A 27,527-nucleotide genomic window follows, 5' to 3' on the forward strand; every position below is an offset into this window, starting at 1 on the left:
CGAGCACTGGGCACCAAGTGGGGGCTCCAGACGGTCTCCGGACGGCCTGCTCGGCGGTGCTGGCTCCCAGGGGTGCTGACGCTGTCCCACTTGTCTTCACGGGCGGGTGGGCCCCCGGCGCTGGGGGGCGGGCACGAGAGGACGGACAGGGCCCCTGCCCTTGGGGGGCCTCCTTCTGGCCACAAAAGTGGACAACTGAGGGGGAGGGGGCCTGGGCCCCCGGGGCTCGTGGGCGCTGCGGGGGGCGGTCATCGTGGGTGTGTCTGACGCAGCTCTCTGCCCGCCCCGCAGGGCGACCGCGGTTTTGACGGCCTGGCCGGGCTGCCGGGGGAGAAGGGGCACAGGGTGAGTATCTCCTCTGCCGGGGTCCGTGTTTCTCGGGGGCCCCTCCCAAAGTCTCGGAGCCCCTCCCTGGGGTCCGCCCCACAGTCGCCAAGCTCTCCCCCCCTGTGGGCGCACGTGTGGGGCAGCAGGTGCGCCCCTGCCTCCCACTGAGACTGCCGGCCGAGCGCGCCCCAGACCCACTCATGTCCGGGGGTGTCTGTGTGTGCCTGGGCCTGCTGGGTGCTCAAGCCGTCCACCCTCCCACCGTGGGCTGCCCAGGGCGGGCTCTCCACGGCCACTCTTAAGCCAGACACTTGGCAGACTCCCCAGGCCTGCGATGAGGAGTGCTGAGGTCTCGGCGTTGTCAGCGTCGGAGTTGAAGGGGCACCAAGTGGGGGGCTTGGGATGTCTCTGGGCGGCCTGCTGGGGGGTGCTGACTCTTAGGGGTGCTGACGCTGTCCCCCTGGCCTTGTAGGGTGATCCAGGTCCTTCTGGCCCACCGGGACCCCCAGGAGACGACGGAGAGAGGGTATGTGTCCGCGAGTCCTTGGCTGCACCTGCTGCATGTGGAGGGCGGGGGCTTCCGGGCACGTGCGATGGTCGCCGTGGGCAGGCGGCCAGGGGCCTTGAAGTATTCCATTGTGGGCACCAAGGGGCGGGATCGGGTACCAGACGCGCCCCAGATTGCACAGCACGGTGGATGAGGCCATGAGTTCGTGTCTCTGCTGCCCTCTGGAGGAACACGGCACTGGGTGCAGGCCCAGGGCCCGAGGGAGGGACGGCTTTGGGCCAAGCGACTGTGGCCGAGGGGGCCGCGGGCTGGAGGCAGGTGCACAGCCTGGGCCTGACGCCCCGCGGTCCCCGCGTCTGTCGCGCACAGCCCTGGTTCCAGGGGTTGCAGGGACTGGGGGCTTAGCCTCTGGAGGCCGGGCGTCTCGGGGGGGGCGGAGCGAGGGGCAGGCTCCCAGGCTGATGCTGTCAGGGCGCCTTCCGCTGCCTCGGCCTCCAGGGGGCCTCTGGGGTGAGCAAACGGAGAGGTCCTTCCAGATGCGTGTGCGTGCACGGTGTGTGTGTACATGGTGTGTGTGTCTGTGTGTGCGTGTCTGTGTGTGCACGTGTATGGTATGTGTGCATGTCTGCGTGTACACGGGGTGTGTGTGTGTGTGCATGTCTGTGTGCACAGTGTGTGTGTACGTGTCTGTGTGCGTGTCTGTGCATGTGTGTGTGTGCATGCGCGTGTCTGTGTGCACGTGCACGGTGTGTGTGCGTGTCTGTGTCTGCATGTCTGTGTGTGCACAGTGTGCATGTGTGCGTGTACGGTGTGTGTGTGTGTACATGGTGTGTGCGTGTCTGTGTGTATGTCTATGTGCGTGCACGGTGTGTGTGTGTGCGTGCACGGTGTGTGTGTGTACGTGCAGGGTGTGTGTGTGTGTGCGTGCAGGGTGTGTGCGTGTCTCTGTGTGTGTACATGGTGTGTGCATGCAGGGATGCTTGCACGTGAGGGGAGTGCAGGGGACGTGGGGCGACCCCGAGAACGGCCGCGATGCAGCCCTGGGGAGACGGGGGGCCGTGCGGCTGCAGCGACCTCAGCCTAGGCGATCCGTGCCCCCCGGTGCCCACCCTGCACCCTGCACCTGTCACCCCAGGAGAGCCACTGGGGGTGAAGCCGTCTCCTGCCCAGCTCCCTCCCTGGGCTCAGCCCTCGGGGTGCACCCGGACACTGTGCACGGCCTCAGCCCTCGGGGTGCACCCGGACACTGTGCACGGCCTCAGCCCTCGGGGTGCACCCGGGCACTGTGCACGGCCTCAGCCCTCGGGGTGCACCTGTGCGTGGCTCTCGGCTCCCCTCCAGCACCGTGTGCGTGGCTCCTGGCAGTGAGCACCTGCGGGGTGCGGTCAGCTTCCGCCCCAGCTCCAAGGTGCGCCGTGTGGTGGAAGGGGAAGCGGCCGGAGCCCCCCAACCCCTGCCTCTCTTCTCTTCCACAGGGGGACGACGGAGAAGTCGGGCCGAGGGGGCTGCCTGGGGAACCGGTAGGTCCCCTGGCCAGGGCGACTCTGGGCCCCGCCTGTGGTCGGGCTGAGCTCCCCGGGAGCAGGGATGGGGAAGACTTGGGCCCCCCAGGGGGCAGTGTGGGGGCGTCCAGGAGCAGCCTGGAGGCCTCTAGGGGGCAGCATGGTGGTGTCTAGGGGGCAGTGTGGGGGCGTCCAGGAGCAGCCTGGAGGCCTCCAGGGGGCAGCATGGTGGTGTCTAGGGGGCAGTGTGGGGGCGTCCAGGAGCAGCCTGGAGGCCTCCAGGGGGCAGCACGGTGGCCCCCAGGGGGCAGCATGGGGGTGTCCAGGGGCAGCCTGGAGGCCTCCAGGGTACAGCATGGTGGGCGTGTGTCTGCTCTGAGCAATTAAAGGCACCAGTCAACTTGAAAGCCCCCCGTTTCCCGGAGGGCACCCCCAGACCCAGCACCCCGCCTGATCCCAGTGCTGAGGTGGGGAGGAGGGGCGGGAAGGGGCCGGGTGACAGGTGCGTCCCCGGGCGGGCGGCGGCCCAGCTGGCTGTGAACCTTCCTGTTTGTTCTCGCAGGGGCCACGTGGTCTGCTCGGGCCCAAGGGGCCGCCGGGCCCCCCCGGACCTCCCGTAAGTCCTGTCCCCCTCCGCATGTCTGCCCCCCAGCCCCCGACACCCTGCCGCCCACTGCGGGCGTGAGCCAGCCGGCGGGTTCCGAGTGGGGGCCCAGGTGCCCGGCTCACGGCCCCCCGCGACTGGCCAGCCCCGGGATGCTGTGCCCCGCCCCGCCCCGCCCCGCCCGCAGGAAGTTCCAGTGGCCTCTGTGACCTCCAGGAGGAGGCAGAAGCTCTGGTTCTCGTGGGCTTCCAGCCCAGTGGGCAGCCTCCCCGGGGCCGGGTCTGGGCTGGGGCTCGGGGCAGCCGGGGCCTGACAGCCGGACCGCCCTTTGTGGGGCTGCTGGGGCAGATCCTCGGGAGGGATTGGAATGGCGTCTTGTTCTTCCCTGTCCTCTGATGCCCTGTGCTGGCACCAGAGCTCCTGGGGGTCGACCCGCTGGGCACTGCCCCCCCCCGCACACAGTGGGCGCCCCTCCCCCCGCACACAGTGGGCGCCTCTCCCCCCGCACACAGTGGGTGTTGCCCCCCCCCGCACACAGTGGGCGCCCCTCCCCCGCACACAGTGGATGCCCCACACAGTGGATGCCCCTCTCCCTGTAGACAGTGGGCACCCCTCCCCCTGCACACAGTGGGCGCCCCTTCCCCCTCACACAGTGGGCGCCCCTCCCCCGCACACAGTGGGCGCCCCTCCCCCTGCACACAGTGGGTGCCCCTCCCCTGCACACAGTGGGCGCCCCTCCCCCGCACACAGTGGGCGCCCCTCCCCCGCACACAGTGGGCGCCCCTCCCCTGCACACAGTGGGCGCCCCTCCCCCGCACACAGTGGGCGCCCCTCCCCCTGCACACAGTGGGTGCCCCTCCCCTGCACACAGTGGGCGCCCCTCCCCCGCACACAGTGGGCGCCCCTCCCCCGCACACAGTGGGCGCCCCTCCCCTGCACACAGTGGGCGCCCCTCCCCCGCACACAGTGGGCGCCCCTCCCCCGCACACAGTGGGCGCCCCTCCCCACACACACAGTGGGTGTTGGCCCCCCCCGCACACAGTGGGTGCCCCTCCCCCTGTACACAGTGGGAGCCCCTCCCCCGCACACAGTGGGCGCCCCCCACCCCGCACTCACTGGGTGTTTTTTCCCTCTGTGACTCTCTTGCAGGGTGTGACGGGTATGGACGGCCAGCCAGGCCCGAAAGGAAATGTGGTGAGTCTGGGGTCCCGGGTGGGCCGCCACGGTGCCACCTCCCGTGGCAGAGCCCCTTGGGCTGAGAGCCTGGGGTGGGCGCTGTCCCTCCCTGCTGTGCGCGGGGCTGGCGCCGGCCGTGCGGCCTGCGAGAGGAGCCTGGGCTCCCCGTGGGTTCCGGGGGCGCTGGGAGCCTCCAGCAGGACGGGAGGCCTCGGTCCTTTCTGGCCCCTGGATGGACTTGGGGTGCGCTCGCGGGGGCGAGGCAGCGCTGCTGCGCCGGCAGCTCAGGGGCCCCGGGAGCCCCCCTCTGCTCTCTGAGCTGCCCCCCCCACTACTCCCCTGCAGAGGCTGAAAGGCTGAGGCGGGGGAGGGGAGGACAAGGAGCCTGGGAGGGGGCAGCGCCCAGAGCCCCCGCAAGTGCCTTTGCCTTTGTCCCTGTAGGGTCCTCAAGGAGAGCCCGGCCCCCCAGGACAGCAGGGTAATCCCGGAGCCCAGGTAAGTGGCCTGCAGCGGGGGTGGGGTCTCTCGTCGCTGCCCCACCGGCTGCCTGCAAGGGGCCAGCGCCCAGGCCGGGCAGCGGGGACACAGGGGGTGACGTCTCCCACCTGCTCTTCCCCTCCCAGGGTCTCCCAGGCCCCCAGGGTGCAATCGGTCCTCCAGGAGAGAAGGTAGGTGGGGTGGGCTGTGTGGGGTGGGGGTGCAGGGGCTGGGGGCGGGGCCTGGGCCAGGCTGGGGCTGGGAGGCAGGGCCTGGCAGGCTGGGGCTGGGAGGCGGGGCCTGGGGGTGGGAGGTGGGGCTGGAGGCAGGGCCTGGGCCAGGTGGGGGCTGGAGGCGGGGCCTGGCAGGCTGGGGCTGGGAGGCGGGGGCTGGGAGGTGGGGCCTGGGGGTGGGAGGTGGGGCTGGAGGCAGGGCCTGGGCCAGGCTGGGGCTGGGAGGCCGGGCCCAGGCCAAGCGGGTGCTGTAGGCGGGGCCTGGCAGGCTGGGGCTGGGAGGCGGGGCCCAGGCCAGGCTGGGGCTGAAGGCGGGGCCTGGCAGGCAGGGGCTGGGAGGCGGGGCCTGGGGGTGGGAGGTGGGGCTGGAGGCGGGGCCTGGGCCAGGCTGGGGCTGGGAGGTGGGGCCTGGGGGTGGGAGGTGGGGCTGGAGGCGGGGCCTGGGCCAGGCTGGGGCTGGGAGGTGGGGCCTGGGGGTGGGAGGTGGGGCTGGAGGTGGGGCCTGGGCCAGGCTGGGGCTGGGAGGTGGGGCTGGAGGCGGGGCCTGGGCCAGGCTGGGGCTGGGAGGCGGGGCCTGGGCCAGGCAGCAATGGCACCTTGCGCTCCTCTGGAGGTGTCACAGCCCAGTGCCCCGAGAACAGAGCAAGCCAGCCGTGAGAGTGCCCACTCTGGCCACCCTGGCAGGGAAACCCACAGCGCGGCCTCAGCAGGGCGTGTGGTTATCCAACTGGCAGACGTGGCCGGCGTCCTCGTGTCGGCATTTAGCGTCATTTAACTTCGCTAAGTCGTAAGCCCTGGTATCTCTCTAGGTGCCGGGGTGAGGCTGGGGTCCCCACGCTGTGGGCCTCTCTGCTGGCCCCCTAGGGGTGTTTTAGTGAGCAGACTCTGAGGGGTCGGCCCTGGGGGGACACGAGGAAGGCACAGAGCCCTCGGGGGCAGGGAGGAAGCTCCTGGGGACCAGTACCTGAGCAGGTGGGGGGCAGGGCCCCAGGGGGTCACGCTCCCCGGCAGCAAGGAGGGGGCTTCTCTGTGGGTGCCGGGCAGGCACACGGCCCGCCTCAGCAGGTCTGTTTGGGTAGAAATGTGGGAAGGAAATCTGGCAGGGTGAAGATGCCCCCTGGGTGTCCCGTGTCCGCGTGCCTGGTTCGAGTCCCAGCTCCCCGCTTCCAGTCCGGGCTCCTGCTGGTGCTCACCCTGGGGGGCCTCAGTGACCGCCCAAGTGCTTGGGCCCCTGCCACCCACACGAGACACCCAGGTGGAGCCTCAGCTGGGCCCAGCCCCGGCGCATTGCAGGGAATGAGCCGGCGCGTGCGTGAGCTCCTCACCTCTCTGCCTTTCAAGTAAAACGGAGCACGGAGAGGGGGCGTCTCCTCACAGACTCTGTCTCGTTCCAGGGACCCCTGGGCAAGCCAGGCCTCCCGGGAATGCCAGGCGCCGACGGACCCCCGGTGAGTCGCCCTGAGCAGCCCCTGTCCCCCGGGGACGCTGGTGAGGCCCGTGTGGTCTTGAGCCCACTCATCAGTAATCGCGGCATGTGGCGATTGCCCGACGGCTTTGTTGGCAGCCCCCCGCCTTGCATTCTGGGCTAGGAGGAGGCGGGGCCTGGCCCCAGCCATGGGGGGATCTCCCGTGCTGGGGGCGCCGTGTGTTTGTTTAGTGTCGGCGCTGAGCGAGCGCGTGTGCCGTGTGCATTGTGCGTGCCCAGCTCGGAGCCAGATCTGTCGCCTCCTGGACGTGGCGGGCTGGCCACGGGCCGTCTGTGGCCCCGCTGCGGAAGGGAGAGACGGGCAGCGCGCACGCACGTGGGGGCTTATCTGCACCACTGCACGCTCTGTCCGTCGCTGCTGGGATTTGCAGGAACAACCAGCGGATGCCGAAAGTGGGCTGAGTGGAAAAGGAGATTGGCTGCGTTAATTATTGAAGCCGGCGTGCTTTACGGCTTTAATAAGCCATTAAACACTCAACAAGGATGTCCAGCCTGCTGACGGCTCCTTGGCGAGCGTTACCGAGCGGCTCCGCCTGCCCCGAGCCCGGGATGCCGCGGATCCGCCCTCGCGGTCTGTGGCCCCGCGTGCACGCCGGCCCGGCCACGGGGATCCGGCGACTTGGAGACGGGTCTTCTCCTTTGTGGCCTCCATTCTGCTGTGTCGGCTGCTTTTTCTAACATGAAGGTCACACGGCCTAGAATTGGGAGAAGCGAGAACACCAGGGCCGCGCAGCCAGCGGTGCCCTCACCTCCCCGCCCTGGCTCTGTCACCTCCCGGAAAGGCCGCGTCTGTGCGGCGTGGGCTGCGGGCGTGGTGGGGACGGCCAGCCCCCGGCCCTGGGGGGGGAGGGGCCTATTTCGAATGCCCCAGTTTGTGCCCGGCTCCACCCCCGCCGCCACAGTCACTCCTGTGCAGACGGTTGGAGACGGGCCTGAAGCAGTGTGGCCTCAGCGTGCGTGGTGGCCATGGTGAGGGCAGACCCGCCTTGCGCTGGCCTGGGCGCTGTGGCGGCTGTGATGTCCACGCAGCGGCCCCGTGGGCCCATGGTGCCGGTCCCCTGCTATCTGCAGCGCGTACCTGGGAAAGCCACAGGTGGCGCAGTCAGCTGACCTCCCCTGGTGACTGGGGTGAGCCCCCATGGAGCCTGCCCCCCCACCGGCCACCCACTGCAGCAGACGAGGTCCCGGGGCCACCCGGCTCTCCCCGCGGGTCTGCACCCCGGCCCTGCCTGGCTTTCCGTCACACGGGCGGTTTGCACAGCCTCGCACCAGGCGTGCAACTGACAAGCGTGATCCCATGAAACCCAGTGTCCAGTGTGTCCAGAGCTGGGACCGCCCCCCACCAGGCCATCCTCCAGGGGCCTGGCTGCCTCTCAGCAGCTCCCTGGTCGTGACTCGTTTCCCACACGGCAACCTCCTACCGTTCGCCTCCCGTATCGCTGGCTCGCGGGCCTTGTTCTCAGGCCCCAGCCCGGTGCCCGGCCTGGGCTGGACGGAGGAGGCTGCATTCCCGAGGGCGGGATCGGTCCAGGCCCAGGGGAGGGGCGGAGTCCAGAGAGCCAGGTGCTTCCGCAGCCTCCCTGCGCAGCTCCCTGGGGAGCGCTGGAGACAGCTGTGCGAGTCCAGGGGACACCCTGGGACCCCCAGCCCTGGCCCCGCGCTGGCCTTGCCTGTCCCCAGGACAGTGACGGTCAGGGCTCCCGCGTTGTGCAGATGGCGCCGGGGCCGCAGGTCCAGGAGCCGGGAGTCTGATCCTGGCTCCCAGAGCACTGGACTGTGTGCGAATCCCCACGTTGTCCCTGTCCCCTCTCGCACTGTGCCCTGGGGACTCCTGAGCCCTGCCCGAGGCGGGAGGGGCCTGCCGGGGCCATCCTCACCCACTCCCCCCGGGGCCTGCCGGGGCCATCCCCACCTGCTCCCCCCAGGGCCTTCTGGGGCCATCCCCACCTGTTCCCCCTGGCGTCCGTGCTGACTGAGCCGGGGCTGCCGGGGCCGGGCTGTGCGTCCCCTGCCCGTCTTGCAGACGGCACGGCCGAGGCGCTGGGGTTTGAGTCACTCGAGGCCCTGGACGTGCAGCACCCCCGTTTTCCCGAGGCTGGGGCCGGGAGCCGAGAGGGCGGGGCAGCTGCTTGCTAACAGGGGCTTTTCTTCTGTACAGGGGCACCCCGGCAAGGAAGGCCCCCCCGGCGAGAAGGGCGGTCAGGTGAGTGCTCGCCCCTGGGCTGGGCCGGGGCCCCAGGCGGCTCTGCCCTTCCTCGGCGTCTCTGCCGATGACACCCAGTCCGGCCGGGCAGGGACCTTCCCCCGGCAGCCGGCTGCCCCCTACCCCTGCCAGCAAGGTGCCCCATGTGGGTCCGTGCGACCCCACCTGATCCATGGGTGACCACATGTGACCGTGTCACCACAGCAGGCCTGGGCCAAAGAAGGAGACGCGAGCAGGTGGCGCCGTAGCAGTGGGGGGTGGGCTTGGGGAGAGCCTGGCGGCAGCCCAGGTGTCAGGCTGGTGGTCTTGCCACAGACGCCTGTGTGCTGGCACCGCAAGGAGCCCCGACTTCTGCCCCTCGGGGCCAGCTGGTTCAGAGTGCACCAGGGCACTCCCCACGGCGGAGCTGGCCGGAGGGACATAGGGACAGGAAGCTGCCACTCGGACCGAGGTGGCCGCGAGCCAGCAGCCTGGGGTCTGACGCTCGGGTCCGGCCTCCCGAGCCCCGGGCATGGAGGGGCCAGCTCTGGACTTCACGCATCCGCAGGGCACCTCAGGGGACTTGCCCAGGCCTGCAGGGCAGCACCTGCCGGGCTGTCCCTAAGACCCTGGAGCAGAACCGTCCCCTCGCGCTCTGTTCAGTGTAGGAGACTCCGCCCCCAGCAGGTTGGTCACTCAAGCCCCGCCCAGCAGGCCCCAGCTATGGCAGGCTCCTCCCTCCAGCAGCCCTGTGGCCATGGAGGCTCCACTACCCAGCCCCAGGGACGTGCCGTTCTCAAACCAGGCCGGAGTTCCCAGGGGCTCGGGCAGACCTGTGCGCAGCACTGTGCCCCGTCCTCTCCCAGCCGGCTGGGGCAGTGCCGAGGGCCAGCCTGGCCGTGGCAGGCCCACGATAGGCTGGGGGTGTGTCTTTTCGGGGGCACCAAGCCTGCTCCTCCCACCCCTCTGACCCTGGTCTGCTTTTAAACCTGGAGCGGGACACGGTGGTGCCGTGGGTCTCGGGTGGCCTCTGCCACCTCCCAGAGCCGCCTTCACGGTGGCGTGGCCACAGTGTCCCCCACCCAGAACCTCTTCTGGGGGTCTGGTCTGGGGTTTGCGTGCTCTTAGCTCGGGGGGAGACACAGGCTGGTGGACACAGACGGTCCCTGTGCTGCAGGGACCCAGGGTGGTCTGGGGTCACCAGCAGTCCCTGCAGTGGTCTTTTTCTTTGATTGTAGGGTCCGCCAGGCCCCCAGGGGCCCATCGGCTACCCAGGCCCTCGCGGAGTGAAGGTGAGAGGGGCTTTGGCCGCTCCTGGCCATCCTAGAGGTCAGGCCTGGCTCAGTGGTCCCGGCCCAGTGGGCTTGGGCTGCTCTGGGAACTGTGGGGCCACCCCTCCCTCCAGCCTGCGCTGCAGGAGCCCGATTCCCAGGTGTGGGGGTGCAGCACCAGCCCTGGGGTGAGGGCGTGGGCGTGGGCTGTCCCAGCCAGGGGCCAGCGGGGCGTCTGTCAGGGCAGGAGAGCGTCCTCTGCCTCCTGTTCCTGCCGCTGCTCCCCGGCCCCTGTGCAGGGGGAGCTCGGAGCGTTCCTGCCCAGCCGCTTCCACGGTTCCAAGGGCACGCAGGCGCCTGTGGCCGCCGTGGCTGGTGCTGTGGGTGGACCGTCTGTGGCAGGTTCCTGCCGGGGTTGGGGTGGAGGAGGCTGCTGGACGCGGCCCACGCGAGCTCCAGACCCAGGGCAGCACTGACTGTGCTGGCGTTGAGCTGAGCCCTGCTCCAGACAGTGCTGCTGCCTCTGTGTCCGGGGGAGCCCCTAGGAGGGCACGGGGCCGCCTCTCATTTCTCAGTGTCTCAAAGCCCCAGGATTCCCCGTCCGCGAGAGGGCCCGTGGGTGTCACAGCCTGCACGGGGATCCTGGGCGGTGCGCAGAGCACTGGTGCCACCTGCCTCCACCTCGCCCGGCCGGCTGCGGTGTGGAAGCGGGCGCCGCCTCTCCTTCCGTGGGTGCTGTGCGCCGCCTCCCGCCGGGCCACGCCTCCTGCCTCGGCTCTGTTTCTCCCCGTGTGGCTCAGCGCCCCCCCTCCCCAGGTTCTTTCTGCGGCTGTAGCCTGCATCCCCGCTGGGGTAGCACCTGCAGTGTTGGCCCACATAGATCTGATGCCCCCAGGGACGGTGGGCCACAGCCATCTGAGACCCGGCCCAGTTCTGGCCACTCCAGGGGGCCCCCACCCCACCCACTGGCCACCTCTGCACGGCAGGCCCGGGACCCAGGTGTCAGGGGCGTCTTCTGGGAGTGGCAGTGGCCCAGGTGCTGAGCAGGTGCGATGGCCAACAGGAGCGCCCCGGGGATCGGGGTCCTGGGGTCCCTGCAAACCTGGCCCGAGACCGTGCAGTCCGGGCTGGCAGAGTCCAGGTGCTTCTGGGTCAGGTTTGCTGACCCTGGGGGTGGAGGCAGAGGCCAGAGGGGGCGGCCAGGCAGCCCCAGCTAAGTCCAGCTCTGCAGAGTGAACCTCAGAACTGTGGAGTCTGGAAAGTTCTGGCCGCAGGAGGGTGGGCGGCCGGCAGCCCCCAGCCCTGGAGGGAGGGGGCTCCGTGGGAAGCAGACTCTGGGGCCCCGTGGGCAGGGGGCCAGCCCAGCCTCTGGAGCCGGCAGCCACTGTTCGTAGCTGAGTCTCGCCCGTCGGAGGTCTGAGGCTGAGGGGCGTCACCGTGGAGCAAGGCCGGGTCCCCCTTCCCCGATGGCACCTCCACCACCGGCCAAGGTATCGGTGCAGGGAGCGTCTCACAGCGGGCAGCTCGCTGGTCTTGAAGCTCTGGGTCAGGAGCGAGAGGAGATTTTGCCCTGAGCTGATGGTGGCCGCGTGATGGTTGTTGTGATTAATTAACCGTGTTTAGTGGGGCGGGCGTTTGGCGTAGTGCTTGGGACGCCCAAATCCTGCACCGAGTGCCTGCCTGGGTTGCGGTCACAGCCCCAGCCCCCTGCCACGGCACACGCTGGGAGGCAGGTGACGGCTCAAGTGCCTGCGTCCCTGCCACCCCCGTGGGCGACCAGGATGGAGCTCCTGGCTCCTGGCTTCAGCCTCGCTCGGCTGTCCCAGGCTTTCGGGGAGTGAGTCTGTGTCTCTGCCTGTCAGATGAGGAAATAGGTAAAACCACACCGAGTGCCGTGCTAGGGATAACGTAGACCTGAAACAGTTGGCCAGTGCATCGTGTCCGTGTACCAGGGGGCTCCCGGGGGGTTGTCACCCTGCTCCTCGGATGGGGAAGCCTAGGACGCTGGGGGGGGGGGCTGGCTGGGAGCTGAGTCCATCTTTCCCTCCCCAGGGCCCAGTCCTGCTTCCTCTCCGAACCTCTGAGGGATGAGGGGTGGAGAAGTTTCTAGAAGAGGGAGGGGCGTTGGTCTGGGGAATGGGGGCCGAGGGAAGGAGGACCCAGGCTCTCTTGGGGTGAAGTTGGGGGCGTAACTTGGAGGTAGACGTCAGTGGGGAGCAACCCAGGAATCGTGGGCTTTCTGGGTCTCACATGGGCATGGGCAGGGTCAGGCTGTGGACGGGAGACACTACAGAGCCCCTCATGGGAGTGTTGGGCCTGGGGGCGGGGCCTGAGCCGTCCTGCGTCTGGAGGCTGGGCTAGGGCTCGGCCGGTGACCGCCCGTCTTCCTCTGCCTGTGCAGGGAGCGGACGGCATCCGAGGCCTGAAGGGCACCAAGGGCGAGAAGGTGAGTGTCTGTCCTCCGGCTGCGGCCCCTGGACGGCAGGGGCTTCGGGGGGCGGGGGCAGCTGGGGCGGGGGTCTCCTTTGTGCGCCTTGGGAGCCGATGTCTCCCATGGGCCCAGGGCAGCGTGGGCAGCCTCTTCTGGTAGGGCCAGGTGGGCCTGGGGCTCGTGCCTCTGTCCAGGGAAGGCCCCGGCCCAGCCAAGACGCCATCCGCGGGGGCTGGCGCCCACCTCTCCCTGGTGGGGAGCTGGCAAAGGGGCCGTTTTGCACCCAAGCCTGGCCAGGAAGGGGGGCGGTGGGGTGCTGCTCTGTGTGCTGTGAGCCCCAGAGTTAATGACAGCAGGGCTCACAGGGACCCTGCCCAGGGCCCGAGGGGGGACCCTGGGGCTGACCGGGGTCAGCTGTGGAAGCCAGGGTGGGGGTGGGGGGGTCTCTCCTGGGACTGAAGCCCCTGCGTGTTCCTGTTCAGGGTGAAGACGGCTTCCCTGGCTTCAAGGGTGACATGGGCATCAAGGGTGACCGGGTGAGTATCTCGGCTCCTGGACCCGCGGGTTCGCTTCCCAAGTGGCTGCGGCAGCCACGGCTGAGCCAGGCAAAGCCAGGAGCCCGGAGTGCTGCTGCTGGCCCAGGTGCGCCACCAGGCGCCCCTACAGCCTGCTGCAGTGCGGTGCCGGTCCCAGGCCAGTGTTTAAATGAACCAGAGGGAGCCAGTGCCTGCAGGCAGCTGAGGGCTGTGTGATGGCGAGGACCCCGGGGACGTCTCTGGGCAGTGTGGAGCAGCCGGGGCGGCCACTGCCGGCATGCGGTCTCGGAGGTCCCCCGACGGCTTCAGACGTCGTGAGGGCCCGGGCAGGAGAGCTTGGGAGGCCAGCGGGCCCCGCGGTGGCGGTAGCGCTGTGTCGCTTGGCCGGCCATCTGTTGGCCAATGCAAGGCATCGTCCGCCTCTCTCATCGTCCCCCTGAAGAGCAGGGTCTGCAGGAGTCTTTCCAGAATGTTCCAGGACAGGAGAGCCCCACGCTGTCCACATTTTGTCCCAACCTGGCAGGCAAGAGGCCGGGGCAGTCAGCACCCGGAGCAGGAGACGCTGGGCGTGAGGGTTTGCCTCTCGGTCTTGCCCCCGCAGGCAGCTGCTAGTGACGTCGTTCTAGAACGTTCTTCAGGGTGGAGAGGGCCCCTGTGACTGACGGGTCACCCTCCCTGGGGAAGGCTCAGCCCACTCCCGGGCCCCTCACGGGGCACAGCCTCAGATGACACGGCCGGGAGGACGATGCCCTCCTCGTGTGTGGGTGCCATGCGATGGGGGCCCGAGGACCCGGGCAGCGAGGGACCCCGAGGGCACAGCCCAGCACTGGGCTCTCGTGGGCGCCCGGCGACTTCGTGAGGGGTCCTGGCACTGGGCGGGGGCTTCTCCCCGGAACGCAGTCCCCGGCAGACGTCCGGGAGAGACCCCCACTCTGTCCGTGCCCTGCCCAGCTCGGCTGCCGCTCGCTCGCCTGCTTGACAGCAGCTCCTGGAAACCCAGTCAGGGGCCAGCGGGGGCCGTGGGTGCTGCCCTGGGGCCTGGGGGGACCAATGAGGCAGCAAGGAAGCCCCTCTGTGTCGGGGTCTCCGGCCGCCCCGCCCTGGGGCCCCGCCCACTTTCCTTCCTCCCGGCGTCCCGGGCTGCTGGGAGGCACCGTTCCCAGCCACGGTTACTGCCACGGTTGTCTTGGGAGGCTCCCGGCTCAGAGGGGCCACGGGAGGCGGGTGTGCTGGGCGGAGCCCATGGGTGGCTTTTGGGGACTCTGAGTGGGGCTGTGGGCGAGTCCTCCCCGGGGGCCTGGGGACAGTGGGCGTCCCCCTCACCCGCTTTTCTCTCCCTTGCAGGGCGAGGTCGGCCCACCCGGTCCCAGGGGCGAAGATGGCCCCGAGGGCCCCAAGGGCCGTGGTGGTCCCAACGGTGATCCCGGGCCTCTGGGGCCCACCGGGGAGAAGGTTGGTGCAGCTCCCGGGGCGGGGGGCTCCTGAGCGGCTCCTCCGTCCGTCCCCAGCCAGGCCGCTGGCTGCCCCTGCGGGGGTGCGTGTCCTGATCGGGTCTTTGCTCTCGCCCTGCGTCTGGACCTCCGAGTTCCCTGTGCCACACTGGGGGTGGTCACGGTGTCCCTCGCCGCGGCCATGGTCAGGCCTGGCCCTTGTCCTTGGCCCTGGCAGGAACAGGCAGGGAGGCTGGCCCAGGCTTCCCGCCTGTCTTGCCCACCCAGTGGCTGGGCCCCGGCACGGAGTCAGGGCCATCCCAGGAGGTAGAAGATCGGTGTCCCTGCCTTGGCTTCCGGCAGCGTCTGCTCCAGGCTGGGGCGGGCTCTTTCCGTGGACGGCTGGGCCCCGTCGGCCCTGCGGCCTGTGCACACCCCTGCCGGAGCACCCGAACCCCTCTGCGCGAGGCCACGGGGCGGCCACGGCATGTGCACTTCCAACACTCGTGTCTTCTGTCCCCCAGGGGAAACTCGGCGTCCCCGGATTGCCAGGGTACCCAGGACGACAGGGGCCAAAGGTAACTCGTAGCTGGGTCAGGCCCGGCCCAGCCACGCCCGAGGTCCTACTTTGGGTGACGGGGGCGGGGCCGCTGGCTCCTCACTGGCCCCTCACTTCTCCCAAGTGGGCGGGTGGGCCTGAGCACAAAGCCACCGAAGCTGCAGGCAGCGCGGACGCCCGGCGTCCTGCTGGTGGCCTTGTGCCTGGTGCCCGCACCCAGAACCGTGATGCCGAATCCTCTCCGGGATTTGCCCCCAAGCCGGGCGTAGGCACACACGCCCAGGCCGGGGGGAGGCGCTCGGCTACAGAGCAGGAGTGTGCCCCGAATGCCTCAGGGGCACGTGGGACGTGGCTCTGATGTGGCTGTGGCCGTGGCCTGGTGCACCCGAGTGCTGGCGGAAGAGGGGCGTTGGGCGAGCTGGGGGCGGGGGAGAAATTCCGTTCTGGCGGCTCCTCGAAGGGGCGGGCAGGGTGCTGAAGCCGGGAGTGCATCCTGGGGCGCTGTTCCCCTCCCACGGTGACCCCGTGTCTCAGCCGAGTTGTCGCCTGCACCCCACGCTTCCTCCGTCCTGTCTCCTGCCCGGATGGGCAGGTGGGCCGACGCGTGGGCCGCCTCTGCTCCGGCCCTTTGAGGAGTAGCAGGGCCTGGAAGCTTGTGGACGCTGAGCCCGGGGAGCAGAGAGAGTGGAGGACAGCGGGCAGCACGTGCGTCCCGGGCGGCCTTGGCCGGCGTCTCCGGAGACGTCTCCGGTGCTGGGGGTTCGTGTTTCGCCCGCGTGCACCGCGTGGGTTTCTGATTGAACAGCCGTGAGCTGCCGCGCTCGGCGCACGTTCGCACTCGGCCTTGGCACCCTGCCAGGCCTCATTTGGCGGCGTGTGGGGAGATAACAAAACACCGGGTGACGCAGGTGCCGGAACGGAGCCTCCCAGCTCGGCCCGGCTGAGCTCAGTGTGGACGCCCCCTCCTCCCAAACCCCAGCTGGCGCTGGTCTGGTCGGCCCGGGCGTGTGGGAGGCGGGTGGGGAAGCCGGGCGGGGAGCGTGGTTAGGATCTGGGTTTTACACGTGGCCTCTGGGATGCTCGGGTGTTCATGGGGTAGGGAGTGACGGGCAGGGCTGTGGGCGGGTGTTGGGTAGGCAGTGGGGGGAGTAGTGATGTGGGGGGATGGGTGTTCAGTAAGGGGGCAGGTGGTGGGGAGGCGGGCGGGTGGGTGGGCAGGTGTTAGGAGGGGCGTGGTTGTGGGTGGGTGGGCGGGGCAGGTGTGGGGGAGATGAGTAGGTGGGTGGCTGGGTGGGTAGGTGGGTGATGGGGAGCTGGGTGGGTGGAGCCTGGTCGGAGGCCGTGACCCGCACTGGCCACGTAGCCCCGCCCCGTGGCCCCTGTCCCTGACTCTGACTCTGTTTCTTTCAGGGCTCCATCGGATTCCCCGGCTTCCCTGGTGCCAACGGCGAGAAGGGCGGCAGGGTGAGCACGGGACGGGGGGCTCTGGGCGGGGCTTCTGCTGCTGTGGGCGCGTGGCGGGCTGGTTCGCACGCCGTGGCCCGTCTGTCTCTTTCCCATTTTGCTGCCCGAATGGCTTTCCAGACGCCGGATTGTAAGTGCGCGGCCGTCAGCCCGAGTGCTGTGCTCATCCCGGAGCCTGGGCGGAGGGGAGGGGCGGACCCTGGTGGGGGGAGCCCAGGGCCGGTGCTGCCCGTCTGAGAGCGTGGGGGTGGGGCGGAGTCTTCTCTCCTCTGAGAGCGTGGGGGTGGGGCGGAGTCTTCTCTCCCCACCCCAGACACCTGCATGCAGGTGTGGGGGAGGCGGGGGCAGAATTCTCTGCCTTTCGCTTTGAATGCTCCACACCCACCTCCCCCGTGCAGACTGAAGTGGCGTCACCCCTGGGGGTAGCACGTGGCCGTGGCCATAAGTGCAGGTGTTTGGGGCCAAGCAGGGGCGACTGAGTCTTGCTCTCCCCGCCGCTGGCCCCGGCCTGGTCGGCAGGCACACACCTGAGTGAGCCTGGTCAGGCCCAGGAGCCACGGTCGTGTTGGACCTTGGGCTGAGCTGGCCGTGTCCACGGGACACGGGGTACAGAGGCCACCTGCAGGGCAGCAGCAGCCGAGCAAGCCTGGGGAGGACCTGCCCCCGCTGGCCTTGCTGGCCTGCAGGTGCAGAGAGGGCTGGGGGCCGTGACCGGCCGAGCAGAGTGGCCGGGTTCCTCGGAGGGCGGGGAGAAGGGCCTCGCGTTGGCCGAGATCGCGTTTGCAAACAGGACTCGGGTGCTGGAGGGGGGCCGCATGGACCCTGGGGCCATGCACTCTCTGTCTGTCTGTCCGTCTGCCTGTCCTTCTCCCAGACACTGTGCGTTTGGGAAAAGTCCGTCCTCTGAAACTCTCGGGTGCACTGGTGAGGAGCGGCCTAGGGTCTTGTGAGTGTGGGGAGCCGGCGGGCCGGACGCAGCCCGGGGCCAGATGGGGTTGCAGCCCGGCTCTGTCTTGCCCCCTGCCCGGGCTCTGGTGCTTGGTCTCGGGCACAGCTCTCTGGATGGCAGCTGAGGCCGCTCGGGCGGCAAGGTTAACACCATGATGGGACCCCGACCCTGGCTTAGGTGCAGGCGGGGGTCGGAAAACCAGGCAGGCGTGGCTCAGCCTCAGGGAGAGGAAGTAACCATGGTGGGCACGGGGTCCACACTGGGGGGGGTCGTTCTGCCCACGTTTACATGGAACCGAGGGGTGTGGCCCCACGGTGCCGGCGCCGGGCCGGAGCGTGTCCTCGCAGTGCTGGGCGGGCTGGGCGCTGTGAGTGGCATCCGTAATGCGCTCAGAACCGGAGACTGGAAGCTGCGCCGATCCTGGCGGCCTCGGGGCGAGAGCCAAGGAGAGCCCTGCCGCGGGGCCCCTCATGGGGTAGGGCCAGGCTGGGCTCTCTCATCGGAGCTGTGGTGGGCTGCACCCTCCCGTGGCCATCTCTTGGCTTCCGGAAGAGCAGGTGCGGTGCACCTGCCACCTGGGTTTGGAAAGCGGCAGAGCCAGGGCCGCCCTGGGGGCCTCAGTTCCGGGAGGTGGGCGCGTGGCTCCCGCCGCCGAGCCTGCTGAAAACTTAATGGCCGATGTTCTCCACGGTGGCCCAAGTCAATTATGTATGAAACGAGTTCCCGTTCTCTTTCCTTGCAATCATGATCTCCCCCGCCCAGAGGGAGGGAGAGAGAGAGAGCGGGCGCGAGCGAGCAGGGGAGGGAGCTGGGGGCAGCTGACAGCGGCAGGAAACATCCCAGCCCGCTGGAGGGAAGTAGGTTCTACTCCTGTGCAGGGTGCAGGGTGCAGGGTGCAGGGTGCGGGGCCTGGAAAAAGCTCCCGTGAGAGTCCAGATGACGGGGGAGACCCGGGGGGCCACACCCCTCCTAGCCTCGCTCCCCGTCCCCCGAGATGGGGGCAGCCACCTGGGCATGGCCGGGCCAGAGGCACTGACCACCCCCTGCTCTGATTCTCCAGGGGACACCTGGGAAGCCTGGACCGCGAGGACAGCGAGGCCCGACGGTAACCGCCCCGGGGCCTGAGTGCCACCATGACCAGGGAGCGGGAGGGCGGGCCCGGGGCGTCCGAGGGTTTGACTGACCTGCTTCTGTCTGTCCAGGGTCCCCGGGGTGAAAGAGGCCCGCGAGGCATCACCGGGAAGCCCGGCCCCAAGGTACGAGCAGAGTGGCTGTGGACACGTGGCGCGCCCGTGGCCGGCCCGTGGCTGCCGCCTTAGAGAAGGAGAGAGGCGGACGTCTCGCGGGCGCGTCACAGGCTCAGTGATCAGCTGGAGGGAGCAGGGCCAGGGCAACACTCGTAGGTCCTGGCCCCTCCCCGTGGGACCCCAGCGGCCCCGTGCAGACTCCCCGTGCTGGGGCGGGGAGGGGGCTTCTGCCCTGGGAAAGCTGCGGAGGGGCTGTGGCTGGTGCTGACCCTCTTCTCCCTGCTGTCGTGAGGCCGTGCCCCGAGCTGCAGGGCTGTGCCTGTCCCACCCTGGACTCCTAGTGAGATGCGCTCAGATGGGCCTTCCTGCGGCTGGGCCCTATCTGTGGGACCTCCTGAAGCCCGTGGTGGGAATGCCGCCGTCCGTCACTCTCTGTGGGCGGGCAGGTGTCGGGGACCACTGGGCAGTGCTGAGTCGTGGTCCGAGGGCCAAGACTGAGGGCCAGGACCCCAGAAGGCACAGGGGTAGCAACAGGGCGGTCGCTATGACAATGCCGGTGGCCAGGGTCTGCATCCCGATCACGGCGGCCACAGGCTCCTCCCTCTCTCCCCAGGGCACCTCTGGAGGCGACGGCCCAGCCGGGCCCCCCGGCGAGCGGGTAAGGATCTCCAGCCCAGGCCGGGGGTGCCCCCGAGGTCCTCTGCGTGTGACACCCTGGGGTGGGCCGGGGAGCAGGGGGCATGCGTGGGCCCCACTGTGGGAGGGGGTTTCCTAAGATCCCCACAGGGGCATCTTCTGCCCCCTCCACCACCCCTGGTCTTGGGGCTTTGGATGGGGGCTGAGACTGTGGGGAGCTGGGGCCGGTCCCCCAAGCACCCCGACTCGGGCTCCTGCTGCTTCCCCCATGAGGGTGGGGCGGATGCAGCTGTGGGGAGCGGCTGGGCACCCCCACCCCAGGAGGGAGCTTCTGTCCTGAGGCAGCATCTTCTGTCCCCAGGGACCCAACGGACCCCAAGGACCCACAGGGTTCCCCGGGCCAAAGGGCCCCCCGGTGAGTGGCTTCCTCCATGTTGGGGCTCCCTGGGCACCTGTGTCCCCTCTGTCCTCCTCTGCAGCCCCTACATGGCCCTCTCAGCAGCAGGGAGAGGGGAGGCCGCGGTCAGGGCCTGGCTGGGTCAGCAGAGAGGACCCCCACCCCATTGCTGGCGAGCGCCACCAGCGGTCGCCGACCTTGGCCAGCTGTGTGCCGTGTGGGCGTCCCTGGGGGCTGTACAAGACAAACCACACTAGAAGCGCCTGGACGGTCATCTCCGTGGCCCTTGTCAGTGGTCCCTGTCCCCGTGACTGGTGGGACAATTGCATGTCAGATGGCGCTCCCGAGGCGAGAGGCCCTGGGAGGGAGTGGCTGACGGCATGGCATGGTGTGCCATTCGGTCCCGGGGCTCGGTGCTTCTCGGGCCTGGACGCACCATGTCTCCTCTGGGTCTTTCTTCAGGGCCCTCCGGGCAAGGACGGGCTCCCAGGACATCCTGGACAGAGAGGCGAGACCGTGAGTACTCGGGTGGGGTGGGCGGGGACGTGTCTGGCCTGGGCTCTTGCTGGCAGGCTCCTCACAGGGCAACGGCTAGGAGAGACCTCCAGCCCCGGAAGGCCCGGGGGCCAGGCTGCCTGTGCGGCCTGGGGGCAGGTGCGGCCCCCTGCTGGTGTTGCTCAGAGGCCGTAAAACCGGATGGCGGGGACGGGGACGCAGCCTGGCTCCCGCTGGAGAAGTGGCCGGGAGCTTCCCCACCTGCAGCCGCTCAGCTGCGCTCCATGGCAGAACTCCGAGGGTCGGGCAATGGGCCTCACCCCCCAATCCTGCGCCTCTGTGCCTGGCCAGCCTCGGGGCTGGGGGACAGGGCTCACCGCCCTGTGGTGAAAAGGCGGTGACCAAAGTCTGGCCCTTGAGCCCTCTGCTTAGCACGTGATCTGTTGGCGTCTTTGCAAGGCTGGGATACCCTATGCCCTTGACTTTGGACGTGGGTGGGCCAGCCGCATTGCTGATGGTGTTCGGTAGAAGTGTTGATGGAAATGGGCCTTCTCCTGGCCCCCACAGCCACTTGGGGTTTGGCCCAAGCCCTAAAGCAGTGTCCTGAGGAAGGGCATACCTGTGACCTTGACCTGTGACCTTGGGGCACACCTATGACCTTGGGGCACAACGGTGACCTTGACCTGTGACCTTGGCACATGCCTGTGACCTTGGGCTGCAACTGTGACCTTGATCTGTGACCTCAGTGCACACCTATGACCTTGGGGCACAACTTTGACCTTGACCTGCGACCTTGGTGCACACCTGTGACCTCCAGCTCCAGGCTTTGACTGCCAGGGTTCAGCTTTGTCACCTTGCCTGTGTGCCCACATCACGTGGACGTACACGCAGGCTGAGGGTGGATGGAGCCGCCCCTGTGGCTGACGGCACCCACGTACGCAGGATCCCTTGGTGAGGCGGCCGCCCGGGCCTGCGTCTTTGGCACCTGCGCACCCCGTGTCTCCCTGGGGGCTGCGCCGCCCGGGCCGGCGGGCGGAGGGGAGGCCTTGGCTCCTTTGCTTGCAGAGAAAATGAGGGCTTCCCCTCCCGGCGCTGCAAGGAGACCCGCGGGGGTTTAGTCCCCGTGCCTCCTCTTCGTGGCTCAGGACGGAGGCCAGACCAGCCCTGGGCCGCTCCTCTCCCGGGAACGTGGGGCGCGTGGCACCTGCCACCCTGCCCGACCGCCCCTCGCTCCTGCACTGCAGGCCTCAGCTCGGAGACTCAGGGGTCGGGGGGACTGAGGGTCTCCTCACCTTGTCCTCCAGAGGGGTCCTCGCAGGGGGGTGCCCTTGAGGCCACTGCCTCTCCTAAGTGACAGCCAGAGACAGACTCCGCCCTCAGCAGCTGTGGCTCCGCCCTCAATGACTGACTCTGCCCTCAGCGGCTGTGACTCCACCCTCAGTGGCTGTGGCTCCGCCCTCAGTGGCCATGGCTCCGCCCTGATGGCTGTAGCTTCGCCCTCAGTGGCTGTGGCTCCGCCCTCAGCGGCTGTGGCTCCGCCCTCAGCGGCCATGGCTCTGCCCTGATGGCTGTTTTTGCCTTTGTCGTTGATGCTGGCACAGCGAGAAACAGCCAAGGCTCCCGCCCCCCGTGGGCGCCCCACCCCCTGCACTCGCCCACCACCCCTCGTTGCTGACCCCATAAGTGCAGCCCCAGATGGCACTGCCGTGAAACGGCCGTCTGGCCCACTGCCTGCAGCTGTGCGCTGTAACGCCTGAGCCCCGGAGTCCGCCGCCCGCCACCTGGGGGGCCTGGAACCAGCCCAGGTGCTGGGCGTGCCCACCCTCCCGGCCAGCCGGGCGCGGCCTGCCGCTCCCTTCCAGGCGTCCAGGCAGGGCCTCTGCACATGCGGGCCAGCGGCGCGCGCAGGGGGCCTCTCGTGAGCCCCTGCCCCCGCCCGCTGGGCGGCTGTGCCCAGAAATGGGGCCGGCGTTGCTCCAGGGCAGCTGCGTCTTCTGAAAGGACCACGGAACGTCCAGCAAATTCCCGCCCGTGCCGGGGTGGACGCAGCCCGAGGGAGACGCAGCCCGAGGGAGACGCAGCCGCTGAAGCCAGCAGGGGGCATGCGGTGGAGCCGCTGGGGCCGCAGCCGGCCAGCCGGTCCCTCCTCCGCTCGCGTTAAGCACAGCAGGACAAGTGCTGTGGCCAGGCCGCCCGCCCAGGGGAGCAGGAGGGGCCTCGCTGCATCACTGGTGGGGTGGCCCCCAAGCCAGGGGTGACACCAGGTCTCCTGGAAGACGCACGCTCGGGTGTGTCGCTCAGCGCAGGAACCCCGGGGCGGCAAGGGGCTGTGGGACCCCCGGCCTCCGTGCCCTTGTGAGATCAACACGATCAGGAAGTGGGAGAACCGGGCCCTCCCGGTGAAGTCTGGGGTAGCCCAGCAGTTGGGGGTGTGGCAGGGAGACAGCGGGGAGTCCCCTTGTGTCACGGGACTCCGGCTGGCCCCAAGGCATGGGCCCCCGGCAGACTCTTCGCGGATTCTCTCTTGCAGGGTTTCCAAGGCAAGACCGGCCCTCCAGGCCCCCCAGGTGTGGTCGGCCCTCAGGTGAGACACAGCAGCCCTGGGTTCCGTGGGTCAGCGAGTGTAGGCACCCCACAGGGGAGAGGGTCATGGCCGGTGGTCAGTGCTCCCTGTGACGCTGCCCATGTCCACACTGCTGATGGAGACTCCTTAGTCCTGCAGTGCTGGCTCCCCTGCGCTCAGTCCTGCAGTGCTGGCTCCCCTGCGCTCAGTCCTGCAGTGCTGGCTCCCCCGAGCTCAGTCCCGCAGTGCTGGCTCCCCTGAGCTCAGTCCCACAGGGCTGAGCAGAGCGTGGCGGCGTGGGGCGAGCTGCCCCAGTGACTTCCCAAGTCCCCGCGTGCAAGGCCCCTGCGGAATGCAGACCCCACGTGGGGCACGAGGACTCCCGGGGTCCCCTTCACACCCAGGAAACCCCCCAGGGTAAAAGTGGGGGACGCGCTGACCCTCCCATGGGGGCCAGGGAGGGCAGCCATGTCTACCTGGCCTTGCTGTGGGCACCAGTGACAGGGGGGCCGAGGGCCAGGATGGCTGGACTTGGAGCAATGGAACAGGGCAGGGTCAGAGGTTAACCTGCTGCCACCAGAGGGAAGGCACAGGACGCCCACGCCCGGCCCCCATCCTGCGTGTCTGCCCGTTGCATCCCGGGCAGTGCCAGCAGTGGGCGGCTGCAGGGTCCCCACCTGGCCAGCCCCGCCCCTCCCCTCCCCTCTGTCCTTGCCACCAGCAGGAGCGGGGGGGTCTGCAGCGGGCAGGAGCAGGGTCCTGTGGGGTGAGGGAGGGGCCTCAGTGGGCCTGTGGTGTCTGTGGACAGGGTGCCCCCTCCCCTGCAGGGCACTGGAGCCAGGCAGTGGTTGACGCTGATTTCCCCTGTAGGGTCCCACAGGAGAAACGGGTCCGATGGGTGAGCGTGGCCACCCCGGGCCTCCCGGGCCCCCTGGTGAGCAGGGCCTCCCGGGCCTTGCGGGAAAAGAAGGGACAAAGGTGAGTTCCTGGCTCCCCGGATCAGGCAGTGTCCTAGGGAGCGCCCCCGTGTCTCTCCCCCCGTGTCTCTCCCCCGTGTCTCTCCTAGTCAGCCCCCCCCATGTCTCTCCCCCGTGTCTCTCCTAGGGAGCCCCCCCGTGTCTCTCCCCCATGTCTCTCCTAGGGAGCCCCCCCATGTCTCTCCCCCCGTGTCTCTCCTAGGGAGCCTCCCCCCATGTCTCCCGTCCATGTCTCCCGCCCGTGTCTCCCCCCGTGTCTCCCCCCGTGTCTCCCCCCGTGTCTCTCCCTGTGACTCTCCCTGTGACTCCCCCCATGTCTCCTCCTGTGTCTCCCACCCGTGTCTCCCGCCTGTACCTCCCACCTGTATCTCCCCATGTCTCCCCTGTGTCTACCCCCATGTCTCCTCCTGTGTCTCCCCCCATGTCTCCTCCTGTGTCTCCCGCCCGTGTCTCCCGCCCGTACCTCCCGCCCGTATCTCCCCATGTCTCCCCTGTGTCTCCCGTGTCTCCCTTGTCTCCCGCCCGTGTCTCCGTGGTATCTCCGTGCTGTCTCGCCCTCTTTCCTGACCGGCGGCTCATTTCTCAGAGGAGTGCTGGGACACCACCTCCCTCGTAGCCCCGCCTCCAAGCTGCACCGGCCCCAATCCACTCTGCTCCTGGCATTGGGTGCAAAGCTCTTGCGCTCTGTGTTCTGTGGCAAACAGGAGGGAGCGGTCCCGCCCCGAGAGGCTGACAGACGTGGGAACTACTGTTTCCAGCCCGGCGCTGAGTGCTGGCTCCCACCCTCTGGTGGGGCCACCCCACCCCACCGTTAGCAAGGCACAAAGAGCCCCCTGCCGTCAGCTTCTTAGGATGGGACAGGAAGCCCAAGCCTGCCTGTCCGTGACCGCAGAAAAACAGCACAGCAGGGCCCGGGGTCGTGGCTTAAGCCCCTGGCAGTGCCGGCCTCCCCGTGGGGCACCAGTTCAAGTCCCGGCTGCTCCACTTCTGATCCAGCTCTCTGCTGTGGCCTGGGAAAGCAGAGGAAGATGGCCCAAGTGCCTGGGCCCCTGCACCCGCGTGGGAGACCCAGAGGGAGCTCCAGGCTCCCGGCTTCAGCCTGGCCCAGCCCTGGCTGTCGCCTGTGAGCGTTCAGAGCTGCATGGAAGAGGCTCCAAGCATAAACGGCCACACGAGGGCCTGCTGGTTCGGGAAGACCTCTGCGCTCCCCTGTTGGGCCCCAGAGAAAATTCTGGAAGGCGTAACTTGGGCAGGTGTAGGCCCAGGGGCAGGCTGGAAGCAGGTGCCCCAAGCCAGGGGCGCCAGGAGGAAGACCCTCCCAACTCGTTGGCCACAGGTTCCTTTGAGCGAGCGGCCAGGACCGCACTTCCCCTCGGGGCTGGGTGGCCGGGGCGGCCCAGGGCGTCTTCACTGGTGCCCTGGCTCCCGGCCGTGCCGGCTGGGCCTCCCTCAGGCCAGTGGGGGTCAGCGGTCAGTGTCTCTGTTTGCAGGGTGACCCAGGTCCTGCCGGCCTCCCTGGCAAGGACGGCCCCCCAGGACTCCGCGGCTTCCCTGGGGATCGCGGGCTGCCAGGCCCAGTGGTGAGTGAGTGGCTGGGCCTGGGCGGGCAGGGGGCGTGGCCCTGGGCGGGCGGGGGTGTGGCCCCGGCAGGCCAGCGGGTGGGGGTGTGGGCCTGGCTGGTGGGGGCTCTCCCCGCGGTGCTCTCAACCACACCTGGCTGCCTTGCAGGGTGCACTTGGACTGAAGGGCAGCGAGGGCCCTCCCGGCCCCCCAGGGCCCGCGGTGAGTACAAGTCTGCCCCAGCCTTGCCCGCAAGCCCGCCCGGCCCGCATGGCTGGCCGAACCCCCAGTGTGCACCGATGGCATGGGAGGGCCTCGGCCAGGACAGGGAGGGGACAGTGCACCCTGAGCCGTTGGCGGGGACGGCGAAGGGAGGGTGGGGGGCTGGGCCGGAGGGGCAGGGGCTCTCAGGGAGGGGACCCCACGCGCGGTGTGGATCTGGCCTGGGCCAGCGGGGAGGGGTGGGCACGGTCTCCTGGACTCCCAGAGCCGGCTGTCCACGGCTGCACGAGCTGCCCGGGCGGGTGGGCACCCTGCCCCCGGGACCTGCGCCCGTGCTCCTGGAGTCACCGCCTTCTGACCCCTCCAGGGATCCCCAGGGGAGAGAGGCCCCGCCGGGGCTGCTGGGCCCATCGGCATTCCCGGGAGACCTGGGCCCCAGGGCCCCCCAGGGCCTGCTGGAGAGAAAGGGGCCCCTGTAAGTATTGCCCTCGCCTCGGGGGGGCCTGTATGGGCTCCCCCTCCCGCTGTGTGTCCATGTCTATGGGTGTGGCCCTGTCCAGGCCCCTCCTCCTCCTCCCCCTGTGTGTCCATGTCTGTGGGTGTGGCCTTGTCCAGGGCCCCTCCCCCTGTGTGTCCGTGTCTGTGGGGTGTGGCCTTGTCCAGGGCCCCTCCCCCTGTGTGTCCGTGTCTGTGGGTGGCCTTGTCCAGGGCCCCTCCCCCTGTGTGTCCGTGTCTGTGGGTGTGGCCTTGTCCAGGGCCCCTCCCCCTGTGTGTCCGTGTCTGTGGGTGTGGCCTTGTCCAGGGCCCCTCCCCCTGTGTGTCTGTGGGTGTGGCCTTGTCCAGGGCCCCTCCCCCTGTGTGTCTGTGGGTGTGGCCTTGTCCAGGGCCCCTCCCCCTGTGTGTCCGTGTCTGTGGGTGTGGCCCTGTCCAGGGCCCCTCCCCCTGTGTGTCCGTGTCTGTGGGTGTGGCCCTGTCCAGGGCCCCTCCCCCTGTGTGTCCATGTCTGTGGGTGTGGCCCTGTCCAGGGCCCCTCCCCCTGTGTGTCCGTGTCTGTGGGGTGTGGCCTTGTCCAGGGCCCCTCCCCCTGTGTGTCCGTGTCTGTGGGTGGCCTTGTCCAGGGCCCCTCCCCCTGTGTGTCCGTGTCTGTGGGTGTGGCCTTGTCCAGGGCCCCTCCCCCTGTGTGTCCGTGTCTGTGGGTGTGGCCTTGTCCAGGGCCCCTCCCCCTGTGTGTCTGTGGGTGTGGCCTTGTCCAGGGCCCCTCCCCCTGTGTGTCTGTGGGTGTGGCCTTGTCCAGGGCCCCTCCCCCTGTGTGTCCGTGTCTGTGGGTGTGGCCCTGTCCAGGGCCCCTCCCCCTGTGTGTCCGTGTCTGTGGGTGTGGCCCTGTCCAGGGCCCCTCCCCCTGTGTGTCCGTGTCTGTGGGGTGTGGCCTTGTCCAGGGCCCCTCCCCCTGTGTGTCCGTGTCTGTGGGTGTGGCCCTGTCCAGGGCCCCTCCCCCTGTGTGTCCGTGTCTGTGGGTGTGGCCCTGTCCAGGGCCCCTCCCCCTGTGTGTCCGTGTCTGTGGGTGTGGCCCTGTCCAGGGCCCCTCCCCCTGTGTGTCCGTGTCTGTGGGTGTGGCCCTGTCCAGGGCCCCTCCCCCTGTGTGTCCGTGTCTGTGGGTGTGGCCTTGTCCAGGGCCCCTCCCGCTGTGTGTCCATGTCTGTGGGTGTGGCCCTGTCCAGGCCCCTCCCCCTGTGTGTCCATGTCTGTGGGTGTGGCCCTGTCCAGGCCCCCCTCCCGCTGTGCCCTGTCCAGGGCCCCTCCCGCTGTGTGTCCATGTCTGTGGGTGTGGCCCAGGGGGTCTAGACCGCTGTTCAATGGGAGGAGCCCAACGTGGGCTGGGTTTGTTTAGCTGTGCCGGACCGTGGGGAGCTGGCCCAGACACCTGCGCCCGGGGGAGGGGCAGCCCCCCTGGGGAGCCACATTGGACTGGCATCTTGTGTCTCCCCTAGGGCGAGAAAGGCCCCCAAGGCCCGGCTGGTCGAGACGGCCTCCAGGGCCCCGTGGGGCTCCCTGGTCCTGCCGGCCCCGTAGGCCCCCCTGGAGAAGACGGAGATAAGGTGCGGAGCCCAGGAGTGAGGGGAGGCCGGGCGGGCAGGCAGGGGAGGGCCCGGTGGTCGTGGTCCGCGCCAGGATGGACGTGATGGTGGTAGTGGGGGGCTCAGCCGACAGTGGTCCCAGCTCGGGGACGACCTCACAGCAGCCCACGGGGACACGGCCGTGGACGAGAGCCGCGTGCTGGCAGCCAGAGCGCCGAGT

General features: G+C 69.4%; 1 protein-coding gene across 4 annotated transcripts in view; it reads left to right on the forward strand.

The window, feature by feature from the left end:
• COL5A1 (collagen type V alpha 1 chain) overlaps nt 1-27,527 on the forward strand; it is a 106,488-nt gene that overhangs the window by 55,283 nt on the left and 23,678 nt on the right. For 3 of the 4 annotated variants that reach the window (XM_070066681.1, XM_070066680.1, XM_070066679.1), the window contains exons 18-43: nt 292-345; nt 800-853; nt 2,311-2,355; nt 2,900-2,953; nt 4,091-4,135; nt 4,559-4,612; nt 4,741-4,785; nt 6,222-6,275; nt 8,472-8,516; nt 9,734-9,787; nt 12,168-12,212; nt 12,680-12,733; nt 14,078-14,185; nt 14,688-14,741; nt 16,133-16,186; nt 18,196-18,240; nt 18,338-18,391; nt 18,996-19,040; nt 19,380-19,433; nt 19,878-19,931; nt 22,441-22,494; nt 23,344-23,451; nt 24,941-25,030; nt 25,179-25,232; nt 25,600-25,707; nt 27,221-27,328. In XM_070066681.1, coding sequence (XP_069922782.1) covers nt 292-345; nt 800-853; nt 2,311-2,355; nt 2,900-2,953; nt 4,091-4,135; nt 4,559-4,612; nt 4,741-4,785; nt 6,222-6,275; nt 8,472-8,516; nt 9,734-9,787; nt 12,168-12,212; nt 12,680-12,733; nt 14,078-14,185; nt 14,688-14,741; nt 16,133-16,186; nt 18,196-18,240; nt 18,338-18,391; nt 18,996-19,040; nt 19,380-19,433; nt 19,878-19,931; nt 22,441-22,494; nt 23,344-23,451; nt 24,941-25,030; nt 25,179-25,232; nt 25,600-25,707; nt 27,221-27,328 — 1,593 coding nt within the window. The remainder of the gene's footprint in view (nt 1-291; nt 346-799; nt 854-2,310; nt 2,356-2,899; nt 2,954-4,090; nt 4,136-4,558; nt 4,613-4,740; nt 4,786-6,221; nt 6,276-8,471; nt 8,517-9,733; nt 9,788-12,167; nt 12,213-12,679; nt 12,734-14,077; nt 14,186-14,687; nt 14,742-16,132; nt 16,187-18,195; nt 18,241-18,337; nt 18,392-18,995; nt 19,041-19,379; nt 19,434-19,877; nt 19,932-22,440; nt 22,495-23,343; nt 23,452-24,940; nt 25,031-25,178; nt 25,233-25,599; nt 25,708-27,220; nt 27,329-27,527) is intronic. The other variant, XM_070066682.1, reaches the window with a different exon arrangement.

Source organism: Oryctolagus cuniculus, chromosome 1 (genome assembly GCF_964237555.1).
Source record: "Oryctolagus cuniculus chromosome 1, mOryCun1.1, whole genome shotgun sequence".
In the NCBI taxonomy this organism is placed as follows: Eukaryota; Metazoa; Chordata; class Mammalia; order Lagomorpha; family Leporidae; genus Oryctolagus; species Oryctolagus cuniculus.